The sequence below is a fragment of the Crocodylus siamensis genome, chromosome 4 (genome assembly GCF_052110815.1).
Source record: "Crocodylus siamensis isolate JL-2025a chromosome 4, ASM5211081v1, whole genome shotgun sequence".
NCBI lineage: Eukaryota > Metazoa > Chordata > Crocodylia > Crocodylidae > Crocodylus > Crocodylus siamensis.
In genome coordinates, this window is record NC_143398.1 from 25180382 (window position 1) to 25206307 (window position 25926).

The window sequence follows — 25926 nt, forward strand, 5'->3', positions numbered from 1 at the left end:
TGTAGCTGCTTCCAAACCTTTTTTAGACTTCAGGCTTCCCTAGAGGTGCCCTTGGACAATGCCCACTCCTAGGTCCCGCTCATTTTGCCTACAGCCATCGTGGTAGAGCAGGTTTTCTGTGGCAGAAGAGCACAGCTAGATTTCCTGGGTGAAAGCCCTGGGTTAATCCTGCGACTCATCGGAGCGCTGAGGCCGGGCTCTCTTTGATTCAACTAAGCAGCATTAGTTGGTCCAATAAAAGATCTGGGATTTACCCGCGGAACCTCGCCTGCTTCAGTCCTTAGACCAGCACGGCTGCACCCTCCACCCTCAAGCTATGCCCCGCCTCCCGAGCGCTTCAGGGCAGCTCGGGGGCGCGGACTTGGCTGCCCCTCACTGCCCTGTGTCGAGAGGCGGGGCGGGGCCCAACCGCGCTCTCCCATTGGCCAGGGTGCGCGGGGCGGAGTACCAGGCTCTGCCCCTCACTAGGGGTGGGGCGAGGCGGAACGCTGCAATAACTGGCAACCGCCAGAGGGACAGCCTCGTGCATGCGCGTTCGGGTTCTCAGTTCTGCCGCTGTAGGCACGTGATCCGCGCACTCGGGCGACCTCGCCACCTCTCGCGAGACCTGGGACTGCTGACGCGGCCGACCGGTGCGACGGCGGCTGCTGCGAGCGAAGCGCGGCCCGGACCGGCTAGTCGAGCCCGGGCCGGGCCTACTGCAGGTACTGCGACGATACTAGTCCCGCTGGGCGGCTGCTGCGCGAGTCGTGGGACCTCGCAGGGTTTGTGGGGCACGGGCCTGGCCGCTTCTCTCGCAAACGGGCCTTCGGTGACTTGCGGCTGCCGGCAGCGACAGCGAGGACAGCAGCCCGGTCCGCTCCCCTCCTCTGCCGTCTTTCCCCTGCGGCTGTGCAGGACTGAAGCAGCTAGAAGGCACCAAGGCAAAGGTACCGACTGCAGCTTCCCGGGCAAGCCTGCCCGCTGCTGGTGCGGTGACCAGAGTAACAAGTATAAATGGTTTGTGCGGTTTTTCCCCCCCTTTTCCACGTGTTTCTTTCAAAGAAGTTTTAAGCTAAAGTAATTTTCAAATGACCGTGGGTTTCTTCAGCTGCACATATGAAATATTTGACACGTTTTGTGCATTTTTAATCCGGTTGTTGACGTAAGGATGATAACCTGACCAGACAGCTCACATATGAATTTCACTTTTTTCGAAGCTTCTGAGTTTTGAAGAATGTTGCAGGAGTTGGACCGTAAAACATTTTTGATTATTTTTCTATGTGCTAAACCAGAAATAAAATTAATTATTTACTGGATGTACATTGCAGCTCTTCCCAAAAAAGGCTTAGGGTGGCTTACAGAAAAAATAATTTATAAAAGCAGATCACATGCGCGCGCATACATGCACGCACCCTCTCCCCCCCATATATCAACAGTATGCATTAACTCCCCAAACAGCTCATCTTAGTAAGTTGAGTAGGATTGCTTACTAAATGCCTGTCCAAATATCAGGTAGCTTTTAGAAATATAGTACCAGAGGAGTGAAAGCTGGTTACCTTTTCTTGCTTGTAGCTGTGTTTTTGTTCTTCTAGACACTCATCAGCAAACTTTGTGTCATACTTTGTGGGTTAAAGGCCATATCTACTCAAAGACTTATGCATGTAGACAGTCCTGTGGAAGCAGTATTTTCACAGAATGGTTTTGAACTGAATTTTCTTTGGCCCTATTTCCCTCTGGTCAGTAGTTTTGTGTTGGTGGCAGCTAACTAAATATCCTGTAATTTCAGTGCTGCAGGTGAAGAAAAAATGGCAGCCATTAAAATTGGAAGACAACCAGTTGCTAGAGATCCAGATCACTGTGATATACCCTACTATGTATCTGAATTTGTGGAAAGAGAAATTGGAAATGATCGTAATTCCCTAACAAAACTTGGCATGCTAATAGAAGAGCTCTCAGAAAACAAAAGGCAATTGGAGGAGCAAGTAAGCATTCTCACAGTTCTCATATTCACTAATATAGTAAAAATAGTACCATAAAATCTCTGTTATGCAGGATTTTACTAACTGGCATTTCTAGTAACTAGAATTTCCAACTGGCCAGCCGGATGCAGAGGAGCATGGGGGAAAGCTTGTATGTGCCGGCTGCCACCCACCACACTGCGTTACTGCCACTCCATGTGCAGCTACCAACCCCTGCTCTGCATACGGCTGCTGCCACCCACCCCAGCTCCATTGCTGGGTGGAAACCCTGTGCCCTCAGGTAACCTGCATTTTTACAGAACCAGCACCCACCTGTTCTCCATTTGTGCCAGATATCAGGGATTTTACTGTATATTGCCAAACCATATATGTACTTACTGTATTTGTTCAAATCCAAATTGATGCTTTCTCCCCCTGTTTAACATGGTGGGAAAAAACCCCTCATCTTGGATTTGAGTACAGGGAGGTATGGGGGAGGCAGCTGCTGCAGCTCTAGCTCTGGCCCTGATCTGGGGTCAGGGCTGGAGCCACAGCTACTGCTACTGCCCCTGCCCCTAGTGCCTGCATCCTTACCACTGCTTTCCCTGCTGCAGCAGCGTGTGTGGGGGGAACAGATTTAAGATGGAATAAGTAGATTCTTTATATGAAAAATTAAAACAAATGTATACATTTTCTATATATAGAATCTAATTATTGCAGGGTTGTCTTAAATTGAGGGTTATTTTGGATTCAGGTAAATAGTGTGTTGCAACATTTTAAGTAATGCCAGAAAAACTAGTAGTTTTGGGTTGGTGTTTTTTTTTTTTTTTTTACATCCTTAAGCAAACGATCATGTGTATATATTCAGCACATAGGAAGGAAAGAGTAAGTTAGAAGTTTCCTAAGTAAGGAGCCATGGATGTTTAAAATGCTTAACTACTGAAGGAATTGGCTGAAATGATTGCATAGCCACTAGCTGTTGTCTTTGAGAACTCATATATGTTATCTGAGGTCCCAGAAACTGAAAAAAGGGAAAACAAAGGATCCAGAGAATTACAGGCCAGTCAGTCTAACTTTGATATCTGGAACAATACTAGAACATATCCTCAGGTCATTAATTTAGTAGCACCTAGCAATTAATAGGAGATAGTAGTAAGTTAGGCTTTTATATTATGTTATTCTCATGAACTAGCTAAGCTCAGATGTAGGGTGGAAATTTTTCCAGTGCTTTATTTTTCTGTGGGAAATTTTCCATTTCTAAAAATTCATTGTTTCATAAAATTTGTAATGGATGCCAATAGGCAAGCTTGGCAGCTTCAGAGTTGTAATTAATGTTTTGGATTAATGTTTGGATTAATGCAATGGATCCAGATTTGTGGGACCAGGTGAATTGAACACTGCTGGTTTAGATGAACCTAATATAAGTTGGGTGTAAAACTGTTTGGAGAATTGTACTCAAACAGCAGTCATTAATGTCTTAATGTCAAACTGCTAGAAGGTATCAATTGGGATTTTCCGGAGGTCTGCCCTGGGTGGAGTACTGTTCAGTAGCTTCTTAACACTGTTCTCCAAGTCATTAATGTGTATATTTATTAAATTTATTAAGGCTTTGGCTTCCACGACTACAGTTCGCTCTTTGGAGAGAGGCAGTGAGCTGTTGGGAAAGGACAACCTCTGTTGGGGAGGAGGCTCTTCTCAGCCAGATGAGCTGACCTGCTCTACCAGGCTTTAAACTAAGCTTGCTGGGGGATGGGAGGACTACTGCTACTGCTGGCCCACTGAGCGGCCCTTGCAAAGCCAGCAGGCCAAGGCACTTAAGGGATCCCATCCCAGCCCCAACTGTGGAACAAAATGCAGGCAGGGCAAGGGCCCCCAAGGGGACACTTGCATGCCTATACACAAATGCCAGGAGCCTGGGGAATAAACAGGAGGAACGTGTTCTCCTGCTAAATGCAAATAACTATGATGTCAGTTGGGATAACAGAGACCTGGTGGGACTCCACCCATGACTGGACCATGGCTATACCCTGTACAGGTGGGATCGAGTGGACAAAAGGGTGGGGGCGTAGCTCTCTATGTCAGGGAAAGCTACATGTCCCTGCAAGCTGACATTAGCACCCATGATGGACGACTTGAGGCCCTCTGGGTTAACATCCATGGCAAACAGTACAGGAGATACTATGGTGGGAGTCTACTACAGACCCCTTACCCAGAGTCAAGACCTTAAGTTCACCAGAGAATTGGCTGAGGCTACACAATTGTAGTGTATGGTTGTCATGGGAGACTATAACTACCCACACATCTCGTGGGAGGAGTGCTCGGCCAAATCCAAGTGGTCGCAAAGCTTTCTCTTAATGTGTGGATGACCTCTGTCTGATGCAGGAGGTCTATGTGCTGACAAGAGGTAAAGCGCTGCTTGACCTTGTACTGGCAACCAGGGGTGACCTAATCAGCGACCTAATGATTGAAGGGAAGCTGGGTGACTGTGACCACGAGTTGATCACCTTCACCATCTGCTGCAAAGGTGGCAAGTCAGTCAATAATACAGAAGTCCTTGACTTCAGGAAAGCTGACTTTGACAAGCTAAGGAGGCTTGTCAGAGAGGCCCTAAAAGGCTATAACCCAATGGTGAGGGGAGTTCAGGACGAGTGGTTGATCCTCAAGGGAGCAATCCTGGATGCGCAAGCAAAGTCCATCCTGTCTCAGAGGAAAGGCAGCAAAAGGGCACAGCAGCCCCCTTGACTCTCCAGGGAATTAGCGGACTTCCTACATCTTAAAAGAAAGACCTACAAAGGATGGGGGACTGGAACCACCACCAAGAAGGAATACTCTGCTCTGGTCCGGACCTACAGAGTGCAAATCAGGAAAGCCAAGGCTGTGATGGAACTCTAGCTAGCTACAAATATCAAGGACAATAAAAAGTCTTCTTTTAGATATGTGGGGAGCTGGAGGAAAAGCAAGGGCAACATTGGACCCCTGCTAAACCAGATGGGACAACTGATGCCCAGGAAAAAGTTAACATGCTAAATGAGTACTTTGCGTCAGTTTTTTACTAGTCCTTTGGATGGCCCCTGCCCGCTATGGGTCAGGGAGGCCTGGGTGAGGGAGAATTCCTTGCTCTCCATTGAAGCTGACCTCATGAAGGAACACCTTGACAGGCTGGATATCTTCAAGTCAGCCAGCCCTGATGGGTTAAACCCAAGGGTACTCAGGGAGCTGGCCAGCATCATAGCTCAGCCCCTGGCACAGATCTCCAAGAGGTCTTGGTGTTCTGGTGAAGTGCCCGATGATTGGAAGAGAGCTAGTGTTGTGCCTATCTTCAAGAAAGGGAGGAAAGTAGATCTGGCAAACTATAGGCCCATCAGCCTGACCTCTATCCTGGGAAGGTCTTGGAAAAGATTATCAAAGGGCAGTATCCTGAGGGATACCTAGCATGGGTTTGTTGCAGGTATAGGTCTTGCCTGATCAATCTCATTTCCTTTTATGAGCAGGTGACTTATACAATGTCGATCTCTTCCCCCTTGTCCAGGTGATATCTTGACTTTAAAAATACCTTCGATCTGGTATCCCATGATCACCTCTGGGCTAAACTGGCTAACTGCAGCCTTGACCTCGCCATGATCCGCTGGCTAGGATATTGGCTTCGCAGTAGGACCCAGAGGGTGGTGGTTGACGGGAGCCAATCGTCTTGGTGCGCTGTGACCAGTGGGGTCCCTCAAGGCTCTGTCCTAGGGCCTATACTGTTTAACATCTTCATCAGTGATGTGGACATTGGTGTCAGAAGCGGACTGGCCAAGTTTGCCGATGATATCAAACTCTGGGGTAAAGCATCCACACCTGAGGACAGGAGGGTGATCCAGGCGGATCTTGACAGGCTCAGGAAATGGGCAGATGAGAACCTGATGGTGTTCAACACTGAAAAAATGCAAGTTACTCCACCTTGGGAAGAAAAACCTGCAGCATGCTTATAGGCTCAGCAGTGCTACGCTTAGCACTACAGATGAAAGGGACTTGGGGGTCATGATTGACCACAAGATGAACATGAGCCTTCAGTGTGATGCTGCAGCTAGTAAAGCGACCAAAACGCTGGCTTGCATCCACAGATGCTTCTCAAGTAAATCCCAGGACGTCATTCTCCTGTTGTACTCGGCCTTGGTGAGGCAGCAGCTGGAGTACTGCGTTCAGTTTTGGGCTCCGCAATTCAAAAAGGATGTGAAGCTTGAGAGGGTGCAGAGGAGAGCCACACACATGATCAGAGGTCAGGAAAACAGACCTTATGATGAGAGGCTGAGAGCAATGGGGCTTTTCAGCCTGGAAAAGCGCAGGCTCAGGGGTGATCTGGTGGCCACTTATAAATGTATCAGGGTGCTTATCAGGATCTGGGGGAACGTCCGTTCAGCAGAGCGCACCAAAGGATGACAAGATCGAACAGTCACAAACTCCAACGTGACTGATTCAGGCTGGACATAAGAAAGAACTTCTTCACTGTCCAAGCCCCCAAGTTTTGGAATCGACTGCCGCTGGAAGTGGTTCAAGCACCTACTTTGAACGCCTTCAAGATACGTTTGGATGCTTATCTTGCTGGGATCCTATGATCCCTGCTGACTTCCTGCCCCTGGGGCAGGGGGCTGGACTCGGTGATCCTCCAGGGTCCCTTCCAGCCCAAATGTCTATGAAATTTAAGGATGACACCAATCTAAAGTGCCTGCTACCCCAGTCAGAAGACAAGATATAGTTGGGATGGTCCTGCTTTGAGCAGGGGGTTGGATTAGATGACTTCTGAGGTGCCTTCCAACTCTAATTTTCTATAGTTTCTAGGCTTGGAAGGGACCTGAGTAGATCATCTAGTCCGACCCCCTGCCATGGCAGGAAAGATTACTGGGGTCAAACGACCCCAGCAAAGTGTTCATCTAACCTCCTCTTAAAGACCCCCAGGGTAGGGGCCAGTACCACTTCTCTTGGAAGTTGGTTCCAGATCCTAGCCGCCTTGACCGTGAAGTAGCGCCTCCTGATATCTAGCCTAAATCTACCCTCTACCAGCTTGTGACCGTTATTCCTGGTCACTCCTGGCAGTGCTCGGGGGAACAGTGACTCCCCCAGTGCAGGCTGGTTCCCTCTGACTAGTTTGTAACAGGTCACTAGATCCTCCCTCAGCGTTCTCTTCCGGAGGGTTCAGGTCCCGTAGCCTCTCCTCATAAGACCTGCCCTGCTGCCCCCTTATCATACTGTGGCGGAATGCCGGGCTTGCGATTCCGGCACTGCTTGGGGAGCCACGGGCTTTGTGGAGCGGGCGAGCACGCGGCTTGTGGGGCGGGATTGGAGGTAGCTTTATAGCCGCCCTCGAGGTTCGCCGAGCTGGCGCAAGTAGACGACTTAGAGCAAGTTGTTAGTTTCTTTGTAATAAGTCTATAGGATGTCCGTTGGTTCACGTGGTTCCGGAGCTAGCCCTTGCGTTCCAACTCTGGAACCAGTCCAATGCTAGGTGTGGCTGCCGGCTCCTTAAGTCCCAGAACTGGTCAGCGGCTCATTGAGATGGGATGTTAGTAGTAGAAGTTATTACAGAGCAGATATAAGGTAAAACAAAAGGTTTTATTCACTCACCTGGCCTCATCCTCTTATGAATAAGAGGGGAGGCCGGCTGGAACGAAGTTGCAGTAAATATAAGTATAGAGAGCGTAGATATGCTGTCTAAGCTGTGAAGAGAAGCAGTCGAGAAGTGGAGTCTCCGATGTTTCTTCAGTTACAGTATGCCGGATACAAAGGGGGTCTGTTGGCTCACGGGGTTCCAGAGCAAGCCCTTGCATTCCAACACTGGAACCAGTCCAATGCTAGGTGCGGCTGCCTGCTCCTTAAGTCCCAGAACTGGTCAACAGCTCATAAATGGGATGGTGAATATAAAACTGTAACACGGTGAATCGTTGTCGATTGCTGGATTTTCGAGACCTTGGTTTTCGCTGGGATACGCCCAGGCAGGGAGGCTGAGAACTGGCTGCAGGGTGATCAGACCTACAGGATCGTCCAGTCGTCATCTCTGCTACTTCCTGCCTCTTTGCCTCTTTTATAGATGTTGGTTGGACTGCCTCTGTGACACTAACTATGATATAAGCTAAGCATACAGGGATAGGATAGTTTCTTTTGCACAGTAATTGCTAGGCAGATTTTCTACATAAGTTTTGTTTCTGCAGAAATGACACTTCTAGATAAGAAATGAAATTTACAGAATGCGCATGTATAGCTTAATGCTGGCGGAGAAAAGTACAAACTGCTCATTTTGATTAACAGTCAAGACTTCAAGGTTACATAAATGTGAGAGTGCCGCGCGGCAGTTATACAGAGAAAAAAATTAAAATAAAAATGGTTACACATATGAGTGGCCCGCCTCTGGACCCTCTCCATATTGTCCGCATCCCTCTTGAAGTGAGGCGCCCAGAAATGGAAGCAGTACTCCAGCTGTGGCCTGGCCAGTGCCGCATAGAGGGGGAGGATCACCTCCTTGGACCTGCTCGAGCTGCTTCTGTGGATCCATGGCAAGGTACGGTTGGTTGGCCTTCCTGACTGCATCCCCACACTGCCGGCCCATGTTCATCTTGGAGTTAGTGATGACTCCAAGATCCTTTTCTGCCTCTGTACTGATGAGAAGGGAGTTCCCCAACCTATAGTTATGGAGCTGGTTCCTCCCCAGGTGCATCACTTTGCACTTGTCAGTGTTGAATCCCATCCTGTTCTCATCCGCCCACCCTTGTAACCTGTCTAGGTCCGATTGTAGCCTATTGCTCCCTTCTAGCGTGCCCACATCCCCCCACATCTTAGTGTCATCAGCAAATTTGAACAGGGTGCTTTTTACCCCCTCGTCCAAGTCGCTGATGAAGATGTTGAACAGTGCGGGCCCGAGGACCGAGCCCTGTGGAACCCCACTGCCCACATCCCTCCAGGCTGAAAATGACCCATCCACCACCACTCTCTGTGTGCAGCCCTCCAGCCAGTTGGCAACCCAATTAACTGTGTAGGTGTTGACACCAAAATCCCTCAGTTTCTTAAGGAGAACAGGGTGAGAAACTGTCAAAGGCCTTCCGAAAGTCCAGGAAGACTATGTCCACTGCTACCCCTGCATCTAAGCATTTGGTGATCTGATCATAGAAGGCCACCAGGTTGGTCTGACAGGACCTGCCACTGATGAACCCGTGTTGGTTGCCCCTAAGCATGACATCTCCTGCTGGCCCCTCCTGGATGTGTGCCAGCATAATTTTCTTGAACGGCTTGCCTAGGATTGAAGTAAGACTAACTGGCCTATAGTTTCCTGGGTCCTCCTTCCTCCCCTTGTTGAAGATGGGAACCACGTTGGCCCTCTTCCAGTCCTCTGGCACCACACCAGAGCACCACAAGTGCTCGTAAAGTCGAGCCAGGGGTCCTGCAATGACCTCAGCCAATTTCTTTAGTACTCTAGGGTGGAAATCGTGCGGACTGGCTGACTTGAATATGTCCAGTCCCTCCAGAAGCTCCCTAACTAGTTCCTCACTAACCCTTGGCCCAGGTGTGCCTCCCCTGGGGCCTGATTCTAGAGATTCTGTGATCCTGTGATTAGGATTCCAAATGACTTAGCAAAGCTGGAAAAATATTCTAAAAACAATATGGATGAAATTGAGAAAAGACAAATACAAAGTACGGCATCTAGGAAGGAATAGTTTAAATGCGTAGATACAAAATGGGGAATGATTCCCTACAGTACTGAAACTTAGGCAATGATTGGGGGCTGTAGTCTGTGGCAAGATTGAGTCAACAATATAATACTGCTGCAAAAAAGCTAATAGCATACTGGATGCATTAACTGGAGTATTGCATGAAAGCCATAGGAAGCTATTCTTCTACTTAATTTGGCAACAATGAGACTTTCTTTGGAGTACAGCGTTTAATTTTCGGTACTACAATTCGAGAATGGTATGGACAAGCTGGGAAGTATCCAGAGGATAGCAAAAAAGGGTTTAAAAGTCTGAAAAACAAGATGTCTGAGGAAAGGTTTGAAGACTGGGGACTACTTGGTTTACAGAAGAAAAAAATGAAAGGAGATTTGATAAGTCTTCAAATATGAAATAGCTTGTTAAAGAAGCCAGTGATCAGTTTAGATGATCACTTTTTCTGTTACTGGCAATGGACAACTTAAGTTGCAGTAGATTCAAATTAGATATTTAATGTTGATTCTTAAATCTGAGACTGGGTAAGCACTGGAAAAGATTACCTAGAAGGGTTGTAGAATTGTTGTCATTGGAAATTTTGAGGTGTGGGTTAGACAGACACTTGTCTGGGATGGTTTAGACGAAGATGAGCCTACTTTTAGGAGAAGGTTGGACTAGATGACATTGAGAGGTCTTGAGCCCTATTTTTCTACAATTTTATGTTTTCGTTTTCTTTTTTATAATGCAGTACATTTTTGTGAGCCCTATTTTTCTTCCATTAATACAGGTACTTACTGTTTCATCAGAAGTTCCCAAAAGAATTCAAAATGCCTTAAAGAATGCAGAGGATTCTGAGAAGACTCTTAGTCAACTCCTGGAAGAAGAAACTCTCCTGTCTGAATCAATTGATAATCACCTATTGAAAGCACAGCCATGGATGGAGGCTCTTGATGTCTTGATTAGTCAAATAGAAGAAATGGAACGACACCTCGCTTACCTAAAGTGGATTTCACGAATAGAAGAACTAAGGTTAAGAAAAAAGAAAAAAAGCCCATTTATATTTCTAAATACCTTATTTTGGCAATTTTGCATCTTACTTAAAGCTTTAATCTTAAATAATCAAGTTTAAGAACATTCTTGGAATTGTAAATGCTTCTTAATGGCTAATGATTGAGAATTCATATCTCATTTGAGCTGTTACTCTGACTTCCTAATTTCTTGATTCTTTGACAGTAGTAACTTATTTTGTACATGGGAAGGGATTGGTGAAGGGTAAGTAGGAAGAAATATTTACAGTAAGAATGTATTTATTTGGTTGTAAATTGCCATATAGGAAATGATATAACCAGCGTCTAACAGGTTAATGGTGAGGAAATGCCAACTTCAGTGGATATCTGAACAGAAAGAAGGGCATGTATATTATGCCCTTCAGTGGCTCTTCAGTGGCTCTGTTGGCTTTGGTCTGAGCCAAAAGTGTAATTGGGTGCCTCATGTATACTTACAGTACTGATATAGCTGCTCAGAAATCAGTATTGTAAAAAAGCTGAATTTAATTCATTACCCAATAAGATGAGTAATATGTAATGAATTTTGCCATAACTTTGCTTTATTTTATAGTGATAATATTCAGCAGTATCTGATGACCAATAATGTCCCAGAGGCAGCCACTACTTTAGCATCCATGGCAGAACTGGATATTAGGCTTCAGGAATCATCTTGTTCTCATCTTCTTGCTTTTGTGAGGTCCACTGTTCAATTCTGGCATAAAATTCTTAAGGACAAACTTTCAAGGTAGGGAACGCACTACCATTCTCTTATTTTTACATTTTGCTATAGCATTGCTTCTTAATGTTTTCAGAGTCAGGGCACCCTTCCACAACTCTTTTTGAATGTGGTGGCATCCCCAGTTGAGAACCACAATTGGTGCTCAACTTACTAGTTAAGAACCACTTAAGTGTTGGCAGTGCCTGCTTCACAACCACACTAGGAAGGGCTTTGGCACATCTGCATGCTTGTCCTGCATTAGGGTTCTTGATCAGCCTAAAGCAGGCAAGAGAGCTGGCTCATGTTGCAATCTTTCTTGGTCTGACCTGCATGCATCTCCCAGAAATAGGTGTGTGGGACAGGTAGAACTGTTCCATATGACTCTCTTTTGGTAAGGGGATACGTGTAAGGGGTGGGGGGTAGAGGAGAAGAAACAGCATAAGCCGGCTTTCTTGCTTGCTTTAGGCTGATCAGAGAACCCTAATGCAGGAGTGCTCACATGCCAGTCCTCTTGTGTGTGAGGCAGTTTTATCTGGCTGCTGCCCCCCCCAACAGCCATGCCTGTGCTGTTGCACCCTGGTTGAGAACCACTGTATTATAGCTTCATGTTAATGGATATATTTTCTGTTACAGTGATTTTGAGGCGATATTAACTCAGCTTCACTGGCCATTTATTGGGCCACCACAGTCTCAGGCTTTTGGCCTTGCTGCACCAGGCAGTGCTTCAGATGTATACAATAATTTGGAGATGCTGTTTTCTCAGCTTCTGAAATTGCAAACCTCGTATCCTTTTTTAATTAATTTTTTCCCCCCACGGTGAATTTTAGTAGAAACAATGAACAAACATTAAAGAAGAAATGTATGATTACTTAAAATTTTTATATTAAACTTGATGCTGCTTTTGCAAGCTAAAGTGGGTTTGAAGATTTGGTACTTAAGAATTTATGCATTCAATCTGTTTCCTAGAAATGGACTAAGATCATTAATACTTTTCACATACTCCACTGAAGAGTCCTTAGTGGATATAAATAAATAAATAAATAAAATTGTTCTTTGCTAGTTTGTATCACATAAATTGGTGACCAAAAGGTGAAATGCTCTTCTTCTGCACTATTAATCCCCCGAGCTCTTGCTGCGTTCTGTCAGTGTGTTAATATATATGTGGGATTGTTAGAGGGCTACATGTTTTGGAAACACTGATAAAGTAGATATCCTAACTAAATTGACTTGCTGTCACTTAATATGACAAATCAGTTCTCAAGAACCTGAATTGTTTTAAATACATAATTAGCTGGTTCTATATTAACATATTTGCAACGTTTTGGAAATATGGTATGTATAACATTGATTTCAGTTGACTAGAACTGTGGTTCTTAACTGTGTTGGACTCAGAGCATCCCTTGAGAATGCCAGTGTTTGTCTTTCATTTCTTGACTACGGGGAAAAATAGAGTGATTCTTCTATTGGAAAAAAACCATAACATATCAGAAAGTTTTTGGCACTGTGGATTCCTGTTTGATATTTCTGTGTTGACCTTGCAAATTATGTAGGTGTTTGGACATTTAACAGTGCTAATACTGAGCAGCACCCTGGTTGAGAATCCTTGGGCTGGGGACATCTGGAACTTGTCATGGGATGGGGTCCCCAGGAATGGCTGTGATACCCCTAGGGCTCCTTGACCGTGCCAGTCTTGCCCAACAGGCACCTTTCTCGCCCACCACATCTTGCTGGTAATTTTAGTAAATTGGGAGGCTGTGCTCAAGTCTGTATTCTGGACATGGTCTTGCTGCACTCCACTGAACCTTGTGGGTTCTTAGACCCCTTTGGCATCCCCGTTCAAAATGGGTGACTCGCAGGACACCCCCAGCCTTATGGGCTAGATGCATGGCTCCAAAACCACCCCTTTACCATACCCCAAGCCTTGTAGATGGTATCACTGCGCCCCACACTGGTGCCAGGCTCTCCGCAGCCCCTTATCACCGTGCCCCACACTGGCGCTGGGGTCCCCACAGTGTCATGGGCCTCCGATGAAGCTGCCTCCTTCCCCAGTAGCCTCAACCCAATCCACCAGTCAAACAGCAGCTAAACTCTGAGCCCCTGGGCTATAACATAATATAAGCAGTTCTGGGTGTGCTTTGTCCCTTTAGAACATCAAACTTCTCCCAGCACTAAGTGCCTTATAAGCCAGGGTCTTAAGTGAGCTCCTGGAATCCCTTAATCCTACCCAGAGTAGAAACCGGCAGCCAAGCCTCTCTGGTGAGCTTCTTCTCCAAGAACTCCTTCCCCCCTGGCTACTCCCGGCCCTGGGGTTTATATTTGCCCAGGGCCCTGCCTCTTCTGGTCAGCTGACCGGGTGCAGGTGCAGGCTAATTTACTTGTTAGCCTGTTGCCATAGTAAACCGCACCTGTGGGCTTCTGTCTGGCTCTTAGGACTCTCCATAGGCAGTTTCTGCTCTTATAGGAGCAGGCACCTTTGTGCCCGGTGACATTATGCTACTGAGATAATCTAATGCTTTTATAAATGGTCTATCAATAAAATATTTTATCCTTAACTCTCAAACCTTAGAGATGAACTGATAACCAAACCAAAACAACTGCCAGAAAAGTATTCTCTACCTTCATCACCACCTATTATTCTACCAATGCAAATCATGCTAAATCCTCTTCAGAAAAGGTTCAGGTATCATTTCACTGGGAACAGACAAACTAATGTTTTAAGCAAGGTAGGGGAAAAGCAGTCTTGATTTCATTACAGTTTTACTGAAAACTAAACATTTCTAACTATGGTGACACATACTTCATTAAAGGTTGTGGCTGCTTTTTTTTTTTTTTTTTCTGGAATGCTTGGGGCTCACCGACCATTTACTTTGTGCGTGTGGAGGGAAAACACAATTTGGAGAAGAACCACAGGTCATGCTTTCCACATGGCAAGTTGGTGCACTGTACAGTTTGCCTGCCTGGGCAATGGGAAATTCCTGTGCTATACTTGCTGTTGCCCTCTATCAGGTGCGGGGACCGATGCAGGACCTACTGTAGCATTAGACAGATTCCACAACTTGAGGAGTATGGATTTATTCCCTCTATGTGGAAGCTCTTTTTCACCTCTCTTGGCTGCTTGGTGTCACTGGTGTATAAAAGAGTATATTTGGTTTAATGTCACTATCTTCAGCATTTTCCAAAGGTTACAAGTCTTAAATTCTGCCATTAAAATGGCCATACTTTTAGTGGCCCAAGACTATATAATTAGTCTTTTTTTTAGCTTGTCTTTTTTAGTTTTTAGTTAACATCCCATATTTGGAAAAAAAGATTTGTTTCGATTTTTTTTTTTTTTTTCTTTTCAGTGCCATCAGTGTTCAAGGGGTTTTTCAGCTCAGTATATGATTTAGGTGCATTTCTACAAGAAAACAGGTCTTATTCTGTTCTCAGATCTGCTGTAGTTACCTTAGGAATAGGTATTCTGTTATCCATGTGCTTGGATGTGACATTACTGGATGAATTTGTAGGTATATTTTCACAATGACAGTAACCCCTGAATGTGTTTCCTGCTTACTTGTGGATAATTGTGGAATGATGATGTGACATTTTGGAATCAGATTATAAGGAATTTTCATAAGCAAACTAGGGAAATAACCATAAGGTGAGTGCTGAGCTGGCTTAAAAACTGCTCTTAAAGAATAGTTATTAGAGGTTCACTATCAAAGGTAGGGTACTTTGGATCCCACAGGAATCTTCCGGTTTGCTTATAGTCAGAATTTTTGTGGAGGACTTGGATGATGAAATAGGGAGAGTAAAAAGTGATAGATAACAGCAACGTGGAAGGTATTTATTGCCTGTTCTTTTGGAGGACAGGATCAGAATTCAAATTAATCGTGACAGATTGGATAAATGGTTGGAAACCAACATTATGAAATGTAGTAAAGACATTTGCTAAATGCTACATATAAGAAGGAGAATATGAAATGGGGAACAATCTGGGGATTACAGTGGATCACAAATTAAATGAGTTGTCAGTGTGATGTTGGGGTGCTGTTTTGTATTTTAGAAGAGGACAGTCTGATATATGTTAAGTGTCACAAGTAAGACAGCAGAATTACCTCCTACGTGGCACTGGTAGGACCGCAACCGTAGCATGTACCTAGTGTTGGGCATCATACTAAGATGTAGACAGACAGGCTCCAAGAGGAGAGCAACAAATAAAGTAAGAAGTTCAAACTTTCCTCATGGCTGACTTATTCTAAAGGAGCTGTTTTTCTGTAGCGTACAAAAAGAGAAGGTTAAAGAAGGACGTAACAATCTTCCAGTCTTGACAATCTCCACCCCAGATTGCTGAGGGAATTAGCGGAGGTCATTGCAGGACCCCTGGCACAGCTTTACGAGCACTCGTGGTGCTCTGGCCAGGTGCCAGAGCACTGGAAGAGGGCCAGCGTGGTTCCCATTTTCAAAAAAGGGACGAAGGAGGACCCAGGAAACTGTAGGCCAGTTAGTCTTACCTCCTTCCTGGGTAAACTTTTTGAGAGAATTATCCTGGCAGTTGTCCCCGAGGGGCCAGCAGGGGAGATTATGCTTAGGGGCAGCCAACACGGGTTCATCAGTGGCAGGTCCTGTCAAACCAACCTGGTGGCCTTCTACGACCAGGTCACCAAATTGATAGATGCGGGGGTAGCAGTGGACATAGTCTTCCTGGACACAGTCTCTCACCCTGTTCACATTAAAAAAAAAAAACTGGGGGACTGTGGTGTTGACACCTACACAGTCAAATGGCTGGAGGGCAGCACCCAGAGAGTGGTGGTGAATGGGTAATTTTAGACCTGAGGGGATGTGGGCAGTGGGGTCCCTCAGAGCTCGGTCTTCAGGCCCGCACTGTTCAACATCTTCATCAGCGACTTGGACAAGGGGGTAAAAAGCACCCTGTTCAAATTTGCTGATGACACTAAGATGTAGGGGGGATGTGGGCACACTAGAAGGGAGGAACAGGCTGTGATCGGACCTAGACAGGTTACGGGGTGGGCGGATGAGGACAGGATGGGTTTCAACACTGACAAGTGCAAGGTGCTGCACCGAGGGAGGAACAACCGGCACCATACCTACAGGCTGGGGAACTCCCTTCTTGTCAGTGCAGAGGCAGAAAAGGATCTTGGAGTCATTGATGCCAGGATGAACGTGGGCCGGCAGTGTGGGGATGCCGTCGGGAAGGCCGACTGTACTTTGTCATGCATCCATAGATGCATCTAAAGCAGGTCAAGGGAGGTGGTACTCCCCCTCTATGTGACGCTGGTCAGGCCACAGCTGGAGTACTGCGTCCAGTTCTGGGCGCTGCACTTCAAGAGGGATGTGGACAACATGGAGAGGGTCCAGAGGAGGGCCACTCGTATGATCAGGGGGCAGCAGGGCAGGTCCCACAAGGAGAGGCGATGGGACCTGAACCTGTTCAGCCTCCACAAGAGAAGGCTGAGGTGGGATCTTGTGGCCTGTTACAAACTAGTCAGAGGGGACCAGCAGGCATTGGGGGTCCCTGTTCTCCCGAGCACTGCCAGGAGTGACTAAGAATAATGGTCACAAGCTGGCAGAGGGTAGATTCAGACTAAACATCAGGAGGCACTACTTCACGGTCGGGGTGGCTAGGATCTGGAACCAACTTCCAAGAGAAGTGGTGCAGGCTCCTACCCTGGGGGTGTTTAAGCGGAGGCTAGATGTACACCTTGCTGGGGTTGTTTGACCCCAGTACTCTTTCCTGCCATGGCATGGGGTCAGACTTGATCTGCTCAGTTCCCTTCCGACCCTAGAAACTATGAAAAGAATGTTATAAAAAGGGTGGTGATCAGTTGTTCACCAGGTCCACTGAGAGGAGGGGCAAAAAGGAATGGGCTTAATTTGCTGTTGAGTTTTAGGTTATATATTAGGAAAACCTTCAAACTCTAAATCTAATGAACACGAGGACAGGCTGCCTGGCGAGGTTATTGAATCCTCATGAGAGGTTTTTAAGAACAAAGGTGGCCTGGGTGTCTTTCATCCTGCTGGTGCATGGACTAGATAACATTTGTAGGACTTTTCCCAGTTCTACTGTTCTGTGAATATGAAGACCGTATTACTTGGGTTTGTGGGGAGTCCTGGCTGGTCAAGTAGAGTGTTTATACATATGCTTTGGGGCTGGAGGGAGGTGCTATAATTAGAGCCAGTATAATTAAAGCGCCCAGAGCATCTCGTGTATCAGCGTCCCTGCACTTCAAAATGGTGGTGGGGGTGCTTTATCTGAAGCTTGTTGAACAAGCTTCAGATAAAGTGCCCCTGCCACCATTTTGAAGCCCAGGAATGCTGATACACAAGATGTGGTAGGCTGCTGGAGCACAGTAATTGCCACACTTCAGAAGACTTAATTAATTGAGTCTGCTCCCACGTACTGGAGTTACAGTGCATCGGAGTAGCTTCCCTGCTCATGTATAGGCACCCATAGTGATTGCTTTTGTTCTCAAATTATTTCTGCAAGCTTTTAATTGTAAAGAAACAAAATGAAATATCTGGGAGTGCTTCCAGGCCATCTGTTTCCAGTATCATTGAATACTGTGTAAAAGATGAGACAACTGGTATTTCTGTCAGCCATCTTTTCAGCATGGTATTTTCTTCTGTCTCCTGGAAAAGAGTATATGGTGCAGTCAGGAAGCCTGTACAAGGGAGAGAGGAATCCAGTGGCACGGAAGCGGATGCTGCAGAGGGAAAAATGGAAAGGGGAGATGAAACGAAGGGCAAAAATAGGTAGTGTGTTCTCCGTGACGGTTTTAAGCAAAGGACAAAATTTTTCATTAAAACAGCTACAGGTACATAAATAATTCCATGTAAATACATGCAATATTTGCAGTGGGAAAGGATGATCTGTGCTTTAAAAACAAAAGAAGATTTGTTTACTCCACAGAGCAGACCGGTCAGTAGTTTTGGCATAAACATACACTTCTGTATCTCGTTCTTCACCACCATCTCCCCTCTGCCCCCATGCTAAACAATATAACCTTCTCTCCTGAACCTTTTTAAGTACAGTATTGTGGCTGGAAAACAATTCACAATTCCTATATTTATATATAAATTGGCAATCTTTAACTGTCTTCCCTGGACCTTCCTTACTGTTTTGCATATTTTGGTTGCTCTTATATTCAGTATTTTAAAGAGTTGAAAACACTGGGTAGTTTTACAAGTCTATTATGGCTTCTGTTAGTTAATTTTGAAATTTTTGTGAGGTTTTTTTTTTATAAACAATACTAAAGGTACATTTTCTAACTAGTTATTTGAACCATATTTTTGTTTCTTTTTGCTTGTAGTTTGCAATAGATAACACAAGTGAAATCTGTATTTGCATTCATGTATCAGATGAACAAATGTTATCTGGGTAGGGTTAATGTTCTGACACTTCTTTTTACGTTGAAGCCCGAATGGTACCTAACCCAGGTCCTCATGTGGATTGGAAATCACGCTAAGTTTCTTGATGAAAAAATCCAGCCAATCTTGGACAAGGCAGGCTATTCAGTGAATGCAAGGGTAAGAAAATATGTTCAGTTTTACATGGCCATATTTTAGCTATGGAGTTAGCAAGTTGAATTGATTTCAGTGGGTTTATGATTAGCTTGAACTGACCTCCCAAAAGAAGTTTTAAAACTACATAAATACTGACATTTCAGTTCTTTGACCTTTTTCTAATTTTTTTTCTTGTAAAAGCTTGAATTCTCCCGTGCTCTAGTAATGCTAATTTTGGAGAAGTTGGCTGCTGATATTCCTTGCCTGTTGTATGATGATAACCTGTTCTGTCATCTTGTGGATGAAGTGCTTCTGTTTGAGAGAGAGCTGTACATTGTTCATGGATACCTCAGCACCTTTCCCAGCTGTATGCATATTCTGTCGGAAGAAACCTGCTTTCAGAGGTGGTTAACTGTGGAAAGGAAATGTAAGGCTTTTATGATTGTTTTAAACAATACAGAAGGCGTAATTGTGCAATGCTTACTCAGTCCCAGTGAGGTTGGTTAACTTGCATGCATGGGGGATATTACATCAGGGCCCTAATTTTTTATACTGTAGGACTGTTGATTAATATTAAAGCAATATTTAACGATTCTACCACAACCTGTAGTTCTGTAGGATTTAGTAATTTTATTCCTCTGGTAAAGTTCCCATTTTAAGTGCATGTCGGTGGGCCTTTAAATTTATAGGATAAGACAGAAAAAACCCAAATATGGTAAAGGGAAAAAAGAGGGGGATTAGTTTTGTGGAGAGGAAAGGAATAATGAAATAGTGAAAATATAGGGTGCAAGTAAAGAACACGTGTACAGAACAACACACACTACAAGCTGTTGTAGGAAAAAAGCAGTATGAAGGCAGGAAGTAAAAGAATTAAAAAAGCAAATAACCTGGCTGAATAGAGTGCAGTGAATGTATTTGGCTTTCAAAAATATTAATCAGAGTTTTGCTGGGCAAATAGGTTTTTGGAGTAACTTTATATAATTTTTAATGCCATTTGGCAAATCTGACAGAAAGGGATGACATTAAATAATATATTTGGGTAGTAAGCTACAGTGTGAAGGGTAGAAGTTATGGTTTGGAAAATGTACGATACCCAGTGTCTGTTCCTACATATGGCAAGTTTTAGTTTTTGAGTGCATGACAACAAAGTGCTTTACACTCAGACTAGCAAGGCTAATCATCAGGATAGTAGGGACAGGGTATCAAGCCAGGTTAATAGTAGGAATAATAGTGGCTTTTTAAATGCTATAAAAATGTTAAAGAATAATAACAGCAGAAGTGGGCATGAGTTTTTGTATGCTTTTTCTAGTAAAGGAAAAATTGGAACATTATTGGTACTCCAAAAAAGATTAACATGTAATGATGGTTAGGCAAGCTTATATCACTTTACTTCTTATTGAAGCAATTAATGTCAGAAGTTGCAAATGTTATTGTATTTAAATCTGAGTGATACTTTTAGTAAATCATAACATTTAGGATTCCTTTTAAGTTTTTATTAAAAGCTGCAATTGACTGAATTGTTAGAAGAAATGAAAAATTTGTAACCTCTAAAGCAACTGCAAGTAACGCATCTAAACTTTAAATTATTTAATGTTTCCTGTGCCTGTCAGTTGCTCTTCAGAAAATGGACTCCATGCTTTCCTCTGAGGCTGCCTGGATTTCACAGTATAAAGATATCAGTGATGTAGATGAAATGAAAGTCCCAGGCTGTGCGGAAACTTTTATGACACTGTTATTTGTTATCACAGGTAATTAAATAATTTGAGATATTTAGCTTGCTACTTGAAATGAATTCTGAATAATTCAGGAGCTCTAACTTGTATATTTAACAAGGAAATCCAAATTAAGTGTCGGTGGTTTGGGATTCATCAAAGGAATAGCAAGTTAGAAATGTTGTGGTGTTTGCATTTAACAAAATCAATTATCAGGCATTTATTTCTTTGTTATTGAACTTTATGAATAATGCAAGTGAGAGTGATCAGGCCTTCATATTTGGCCAAAATTGGTACACTTTTGAAGTGCTAATGTTTATCAAGAAATATTTTTTTATTCATAACTAGAAATATTCCTTAAAATTTGAAAGAAAAGAAAAAATAAAAATCCAATGTATTTATTAGAATTAATTATAAAATAAATCCTGTTTGTTTTCAGGAAGTCAGCTCTGAATTCCTGCACACTTAGCTGCTATAATGTAATTTTACCTGTTCCATAATGCGGCATAAAGCAGATTAACAATATGGTGACTTTTATTTGCATACTAAACTTGTCTACCTTATCTTTTGTGGAGATGTTGGGGGTCCACACAGTGTTCTTAGGTTGTTCTGAAATTTGATCTTTTTGTTTTAGTGAGATTCATACATGTAGGCCCTAATCCTGCAAAACCTTACACGTGTTTAACTTGACATGTGGTAAATGGTTCCCTTGATTTCAGTGGAAGTATGTAGTGTGTCAGTATGTGTATAAATCTGCAGGAATGGGGGCTTTAGTAATAATTCAACTGCAAATCTTTATCTTTTAAAAGTTTAATTAGCTCTGGAAAATCAAAACTTCTTACAATCCTCTCTCCAGACAGATATAAGAACCTTCCTACAGCTTCTAGAAAACTGCAGTTCTTGGAGTTACAAAAAGACTTAGTTGATGATTTCAGGATACGATTGACTCAGGTTATGAAGGAAGAGACTAGAGCTTTCTTAGGCTTCCGATACTGTGCAATTCTTAATGCTGTTAACTACATAGCAACAGTATTATCAGACTGGGCTGACAATGTTGTAAGTATTATTGTTGTATAAAGAAATGAACTAGCTCTGTCATGTGCTGTATAATTAGCGGTGCTGAAAATAAAAAACACTTCATCCTAATATTTTAAGATACAGAATCAATCATGACAAAAATAGAACTAGATTCAGATTTAATAACAGATGTTTAAGTTCCTTGCCAGAGTCTAAGCAGTGCTTAAATGCCACAGTTTACCACAATATACTGGAAAGCCTAAAGCTGAGGGGTCTTCAGAAAATTAGTTGTGTAATGTGACTGTTTTGTTACCTGGATTCTATCCTACAAACTCTTACAGAAATAGATCTGCTAAGGATACTTAGATTGAAAAAAAACAGAATAAAACCTGCAAACACCTCACCATTGCTACAGATGTAGATCCTGCTAAAATTTAATCAGTTTTCTTTGCAAGTCAGGCCAGGAAGCAACACTCCCAAACTAATTTTCTGAAGTGTAGCATCATACACTTCCAGGTTATAGCAAAACTGGTACATTTATGGGTTAATCTGCCTTCATGGTTTAATGAGCCTGTGCAGACTGTGCAGAGCTCCATGTATATCACTTAGACTATATGGGCACATGGGTTTGCACTAGTAAGTCCTGAGGCAGAATTGGGGCTGGTTTCTGTATATTTCAATCTAGGTTTCCCTCGCTTTATGTGGGTTCTGTATGTGTGAATTCGCTTTTATGCAGTGGTGCTTTTTATACCCAAAATTTGTTGTATGTGAGGTAAATTCACTCTTAGGTGATCAGTGTGGTGGAAGCCCGCAGTCAGCTGTGTTAGGCAGTGCTTTGTGGGAGTGATGTGCACCCAAACAGTTTCCTGTGTGGATCTGTGCTCCTCGCTCGTTGTCTGTGACATGTTTCTGTAGTTACCATCCCTATTATGATAGTGCCCTGTGCTTGTGTACTGTCTGCTGTTGGTAAGTACCACAATTGTCTTGTAAAAGTGGTAGAAATGGGTTTGGGATTCAGTAGAGTTGAGATCTTGGAACATATCCCTATTTGTTGTATTGTAAAGTGGGTTCCCTTTATGCAAATTCAAGTTATGCACCATTTTCCAGGAACACACGTACAGCATAAAGCGAGGGAAGCCTGTATGCAGTTTCAGGAGTAGTCTCCCTTGACGTAAATGCTTAATGAGTCATTAGAAATTGTAACATTCACAGCTTAGCATGCAGAATATTAGCTATGTAGACAAGGGATGTGCAGCATGCAGAATATTAGCTATGTAGACAAGGGATGTGCAACATACAGCCTGCAAGCGAGATCCAACCTGTGATGGTGGTATCATCTGCATGCGGATGGGCCTGATGTGCTGCCCCCTTCTCCACTTGTGCTATAATGCTGTCTTAAGGAGCTGTGTTATCACTGGACCTACATGTATTAAAGTATCAGAAAAAGGTTGTCATCTGCTTAGAGGTATTTAAATCTTGCTTGTTTTGTTTTTGTAGTTTTTCTTGCAGCTTCAACAAGCAGCTCTCGAGGTGTGTGCAGATAGTAATGCACTCAGTAAGCTACAGCTAGGGCAACTGGCTTCTATGGAGAGCTCTGTCTTTGATGATATGATTAACCTCCTAGAACGCTTAAAGCATGACATGTTGACCCGTCAAGTAGATCATGTCTTCAGGGAGGTCAAAGATGCAGCAAAGCTGTACAGAAAAGAAAGGTGATTCTTTGTTTTTATTTGGAATATTGATGATCATTATTTCTAGTACACAATTTTGAGTTAACATTAGTTTGGGTGGCAAATAGCGGCTAAGATGTGGCTTTGTGAATAAGCTGAGATCAGTGTAGTAGACTTTGAAAAAATTTTTCCCTGTTCCATCAAAGCAGTTTCTAAAGTACAGCCTTGCAAGAATTAGGGCAGTCTCTTTATTGGAAACCCCTGCCTGACTCCTGTTTTGGCACTATTTCCCTTTGGAATATTAAGCAGCAAATATGGAAAGGGGTCTGCAGACTGCCTGTTTTGTGAAGGCCTGAATGTGACTATGGGTGTTTGCTCTGGGGTAAAATTTGCTAGTTTTTTTTTTTGTTTTTTTTTTTTATGATGCTAAACATTTTTGCTCTTTCTCCTTCTGAATGGCCTTTGAGTTCTTGATACTACTAGAATGAATTTGAGGAGTATTTGTCCATAGTGCTAAACAATAATACTTCAGCAGAAGAAGGCAAAAGCATAAGAAATTATCGTATTTGCTTAAATCCAAAATTACCTTGAATACAAGATTCCCCACCCCCAATTAGATTTGGTGCATGGACACCTATGCATTAGTTATATTTATATATTTCCATGTATAGGATCTCATCATTGCAGGGTCATCTTAGATTTATGCCCTCACTGCTGCTGTGGTATGGAAAGAACTGGCACCAAATGGATAGCCCAACTCTTCAACTCTTGTCACTTGCCCCCTGGTGCCTGCCTGCCTGCCTTCCCCCCACTGTTGCTGCTTACCCTATGCACATGGTGGCACCAGTTTGGGGCAGGCAGTGGTGGCAGCCCCAGCTGAGCTCCAGGCTGGGCCAGATGCATAGCAGCTCCTCTGCTGCTCTACAATCTCCCCCATGCTCCCCACTCCACCACTTGTGGTCTCCCTGTACTCTGTTCCCACTGTGTGCCTCCTACCTTGAGCCAGCAGCCAGGCAGTAGAAGCAGTGACAGTTCTGGCCCTGGTTTCAGGTCTGGAGCTCAAGCTGCCTGACCCAGGATAATACTTGAATCCAAGATGAGGTTTCTTTCCCCCTTCCATGTTGAACAGGGTAAAAAACCTTGCATTGGATTTGAGCACATTGGATAAATCTGTGTGCAGTTGACTTTTGTAAAAGACAGGCTTCATTCATCTTGGTTGCTTCCCCAGAAATAACTTTATGATAACACAGTTTTCATTGTACACCTGTTTTGTGCAGGTGGTTATCTTTGCCATCCCAGGCGGAGCAGGCAGTAATGTCCTTATCCAGCACAGCTTGCCCAATGTTGTTGACATTAAGAGACCGCTTGCTGCAGCTAGAACAGCAGCTGTGTCACTCACTGTTTAAAATCTTCTGGCAAATGCTTGTGGAGAAAGTGGATGTGTTCATCTATCAGGAAGTAAGTCTCTGCAGAGATGTAATCTGTGCTGTACAGTGAAGGTGAAAGTGACTTGCACTGTTAAGTTAATAGATATATTTTCTCATCTACTAATGTAGATAATTTTGGCAAATCACTTCAATGAAGGAGGAGCAGCACAACTCCAGTTTGATATGAGTAGGAATCTGTTCCCTTTATTTTCACACTATTGCAAGAGACCAGAAAACTATTTCAAACAGTAAGTATGCAAGTTTATAAAGCATTAATATTTCAACATATGGCTCTGAATCTGTTGGGAGGCAAACATATTCTGTGTCATTCATTTCTTGTTAGTAGCCTGTAGGATATTCCATGTTCAGTGTTTACAGGCTCTGGACACTGCACAGAGCTGCCCTATGAGAGAATGTAAGAAATGTGCTTCTCTAGATAGAGAAGGATCACTCTTCTTTGCTGGGACAAGATGCATATCTTTTTTGAATGAGCAGCTGAATAGGTTTGACTGTGTAACAGACTGAATGGGATCTGGTCCACAATGTACCAGTAATGGGGAGGATGAATGACTGCTATTATTTGCCTTGACATAAGTTGTGATATCTTTCCTCTTCAAGATTCCTTCTTTCTTGCTGTCAAAAGAGGGTGTCATTACTTAATGATCCCGCTCACACTAGTGAAGTAGCTTGTTCTGTGATCCCGTTAAATAAACATTTCTTGTGTCATTGTGTAAAACTTGTATTTTTTTCCCTCCCAAAGCATAAAAGAAGCCTGCATTATCTTGAATCTAAATATTGGCTCTGCCCTGCTTTTGAAGGATGTACTAGAGTCAGTCTCAGAAAATGGAACCATCTTAAATCCAAACCAGCCATCTGCCACAGCAGCTTTAAATGAACTTGGAGTTTATAAATTAGCACAGCAGGATGTTGAAATACTGCTTAATTTGAAAACAAACTGGCCAAATACAGGAAAATAAGTAAATGTCTTATAAAATGATTATTAAAATGTTTAGTCCAGATTATTTATTGAAATAAAAATTAAACCAAACTATATTATGTTAATATTGGTTTTTGCATTACTCTTAAAGAATTGCTACTCTACACTTGCAGGACATTGGCTCGATCTAGTTTTATGCCTTAATTTTGAAAAATTTGGGGAAAAAGTATATATGCAATATTTAAAAACCGACTGAGTTAATTTCTAGTTCAGTAAGTACAGTTCAAAG

At 43.6% G+C, this 25926-nt stretch overlaps 1 protein-coding gene across 4 annotated transcripts; it reads left to right on the forward strand.

Moving 5' to 3' along the window:
• The first annotated feature begins 573 nt into the window (after nt 1-573).
• RINT1 (RAD50 interactor 1) lies at nt 574-25762 on the forward strand. Of its 4 annotated transcripts, none has more exons than XM_090042014.1 (14): nt 574-704; nt 1769-1964; nt 10398-10639; nt 11228-11401; nt 12008-12157; nt 13941-14097; nt 18788-18898; nt 19076-19301; nt 20485-20622; nt 21443-21642; nt 23101-23315; nt 24551-24731; nt 24830-24948; nt 25461-25762. In XM_090042014.1, the coding sequence occupies exons 2-14, from the start codon at nt 1788-1790 to the stop codon at nt 25675-25677; spliced, it is 2307 nt and encodes a 768-aa protein (XP_089898140.1). In that variant the 5' UTR covers nt 574-704; nt 1769-1787; the 3' UTR covers nt 25678-25762. The 4 variants fall into 4 exon arrangements, with proteins under 4 accessions (XP_089898140.1, XP_089898142.1, XP_089898141.1 ...); XM_090042015.1 differs by having other exon boundaries at nt 600-999; XM_090042013.1 differs by lacking the exon at nt 574-704 and adding an exon at nt 787-929.
• Nucleotides 25763-25926: the final 164 nt, after the last annotated feature.

Bases quoted from the DNA above. Each gene is read 5' to 3' on its own strand.
- RINT1 (XM_090042014.1), top strand. From the start codon at position 1,788: ATGGCAGCCATTAAAATTGGAAGACAACCAGTTGCTAGAGATCCAGAT. The intron at 14,098-18,787 runs GTAGGGGAAAAG...TTTACGTTGAAG, and splicing joins AAACTAATGTTTTAAGCAAG to CCCGAATGGTACCTAACCCA. The intron at 19,302-20,484 runs GTAAGGCTTTTA...TGTGCCTGTCAG, and splicing joins GTTAACTGTGGAAAGGAAAT to TTGCTCTTCAGAAAATGGAC.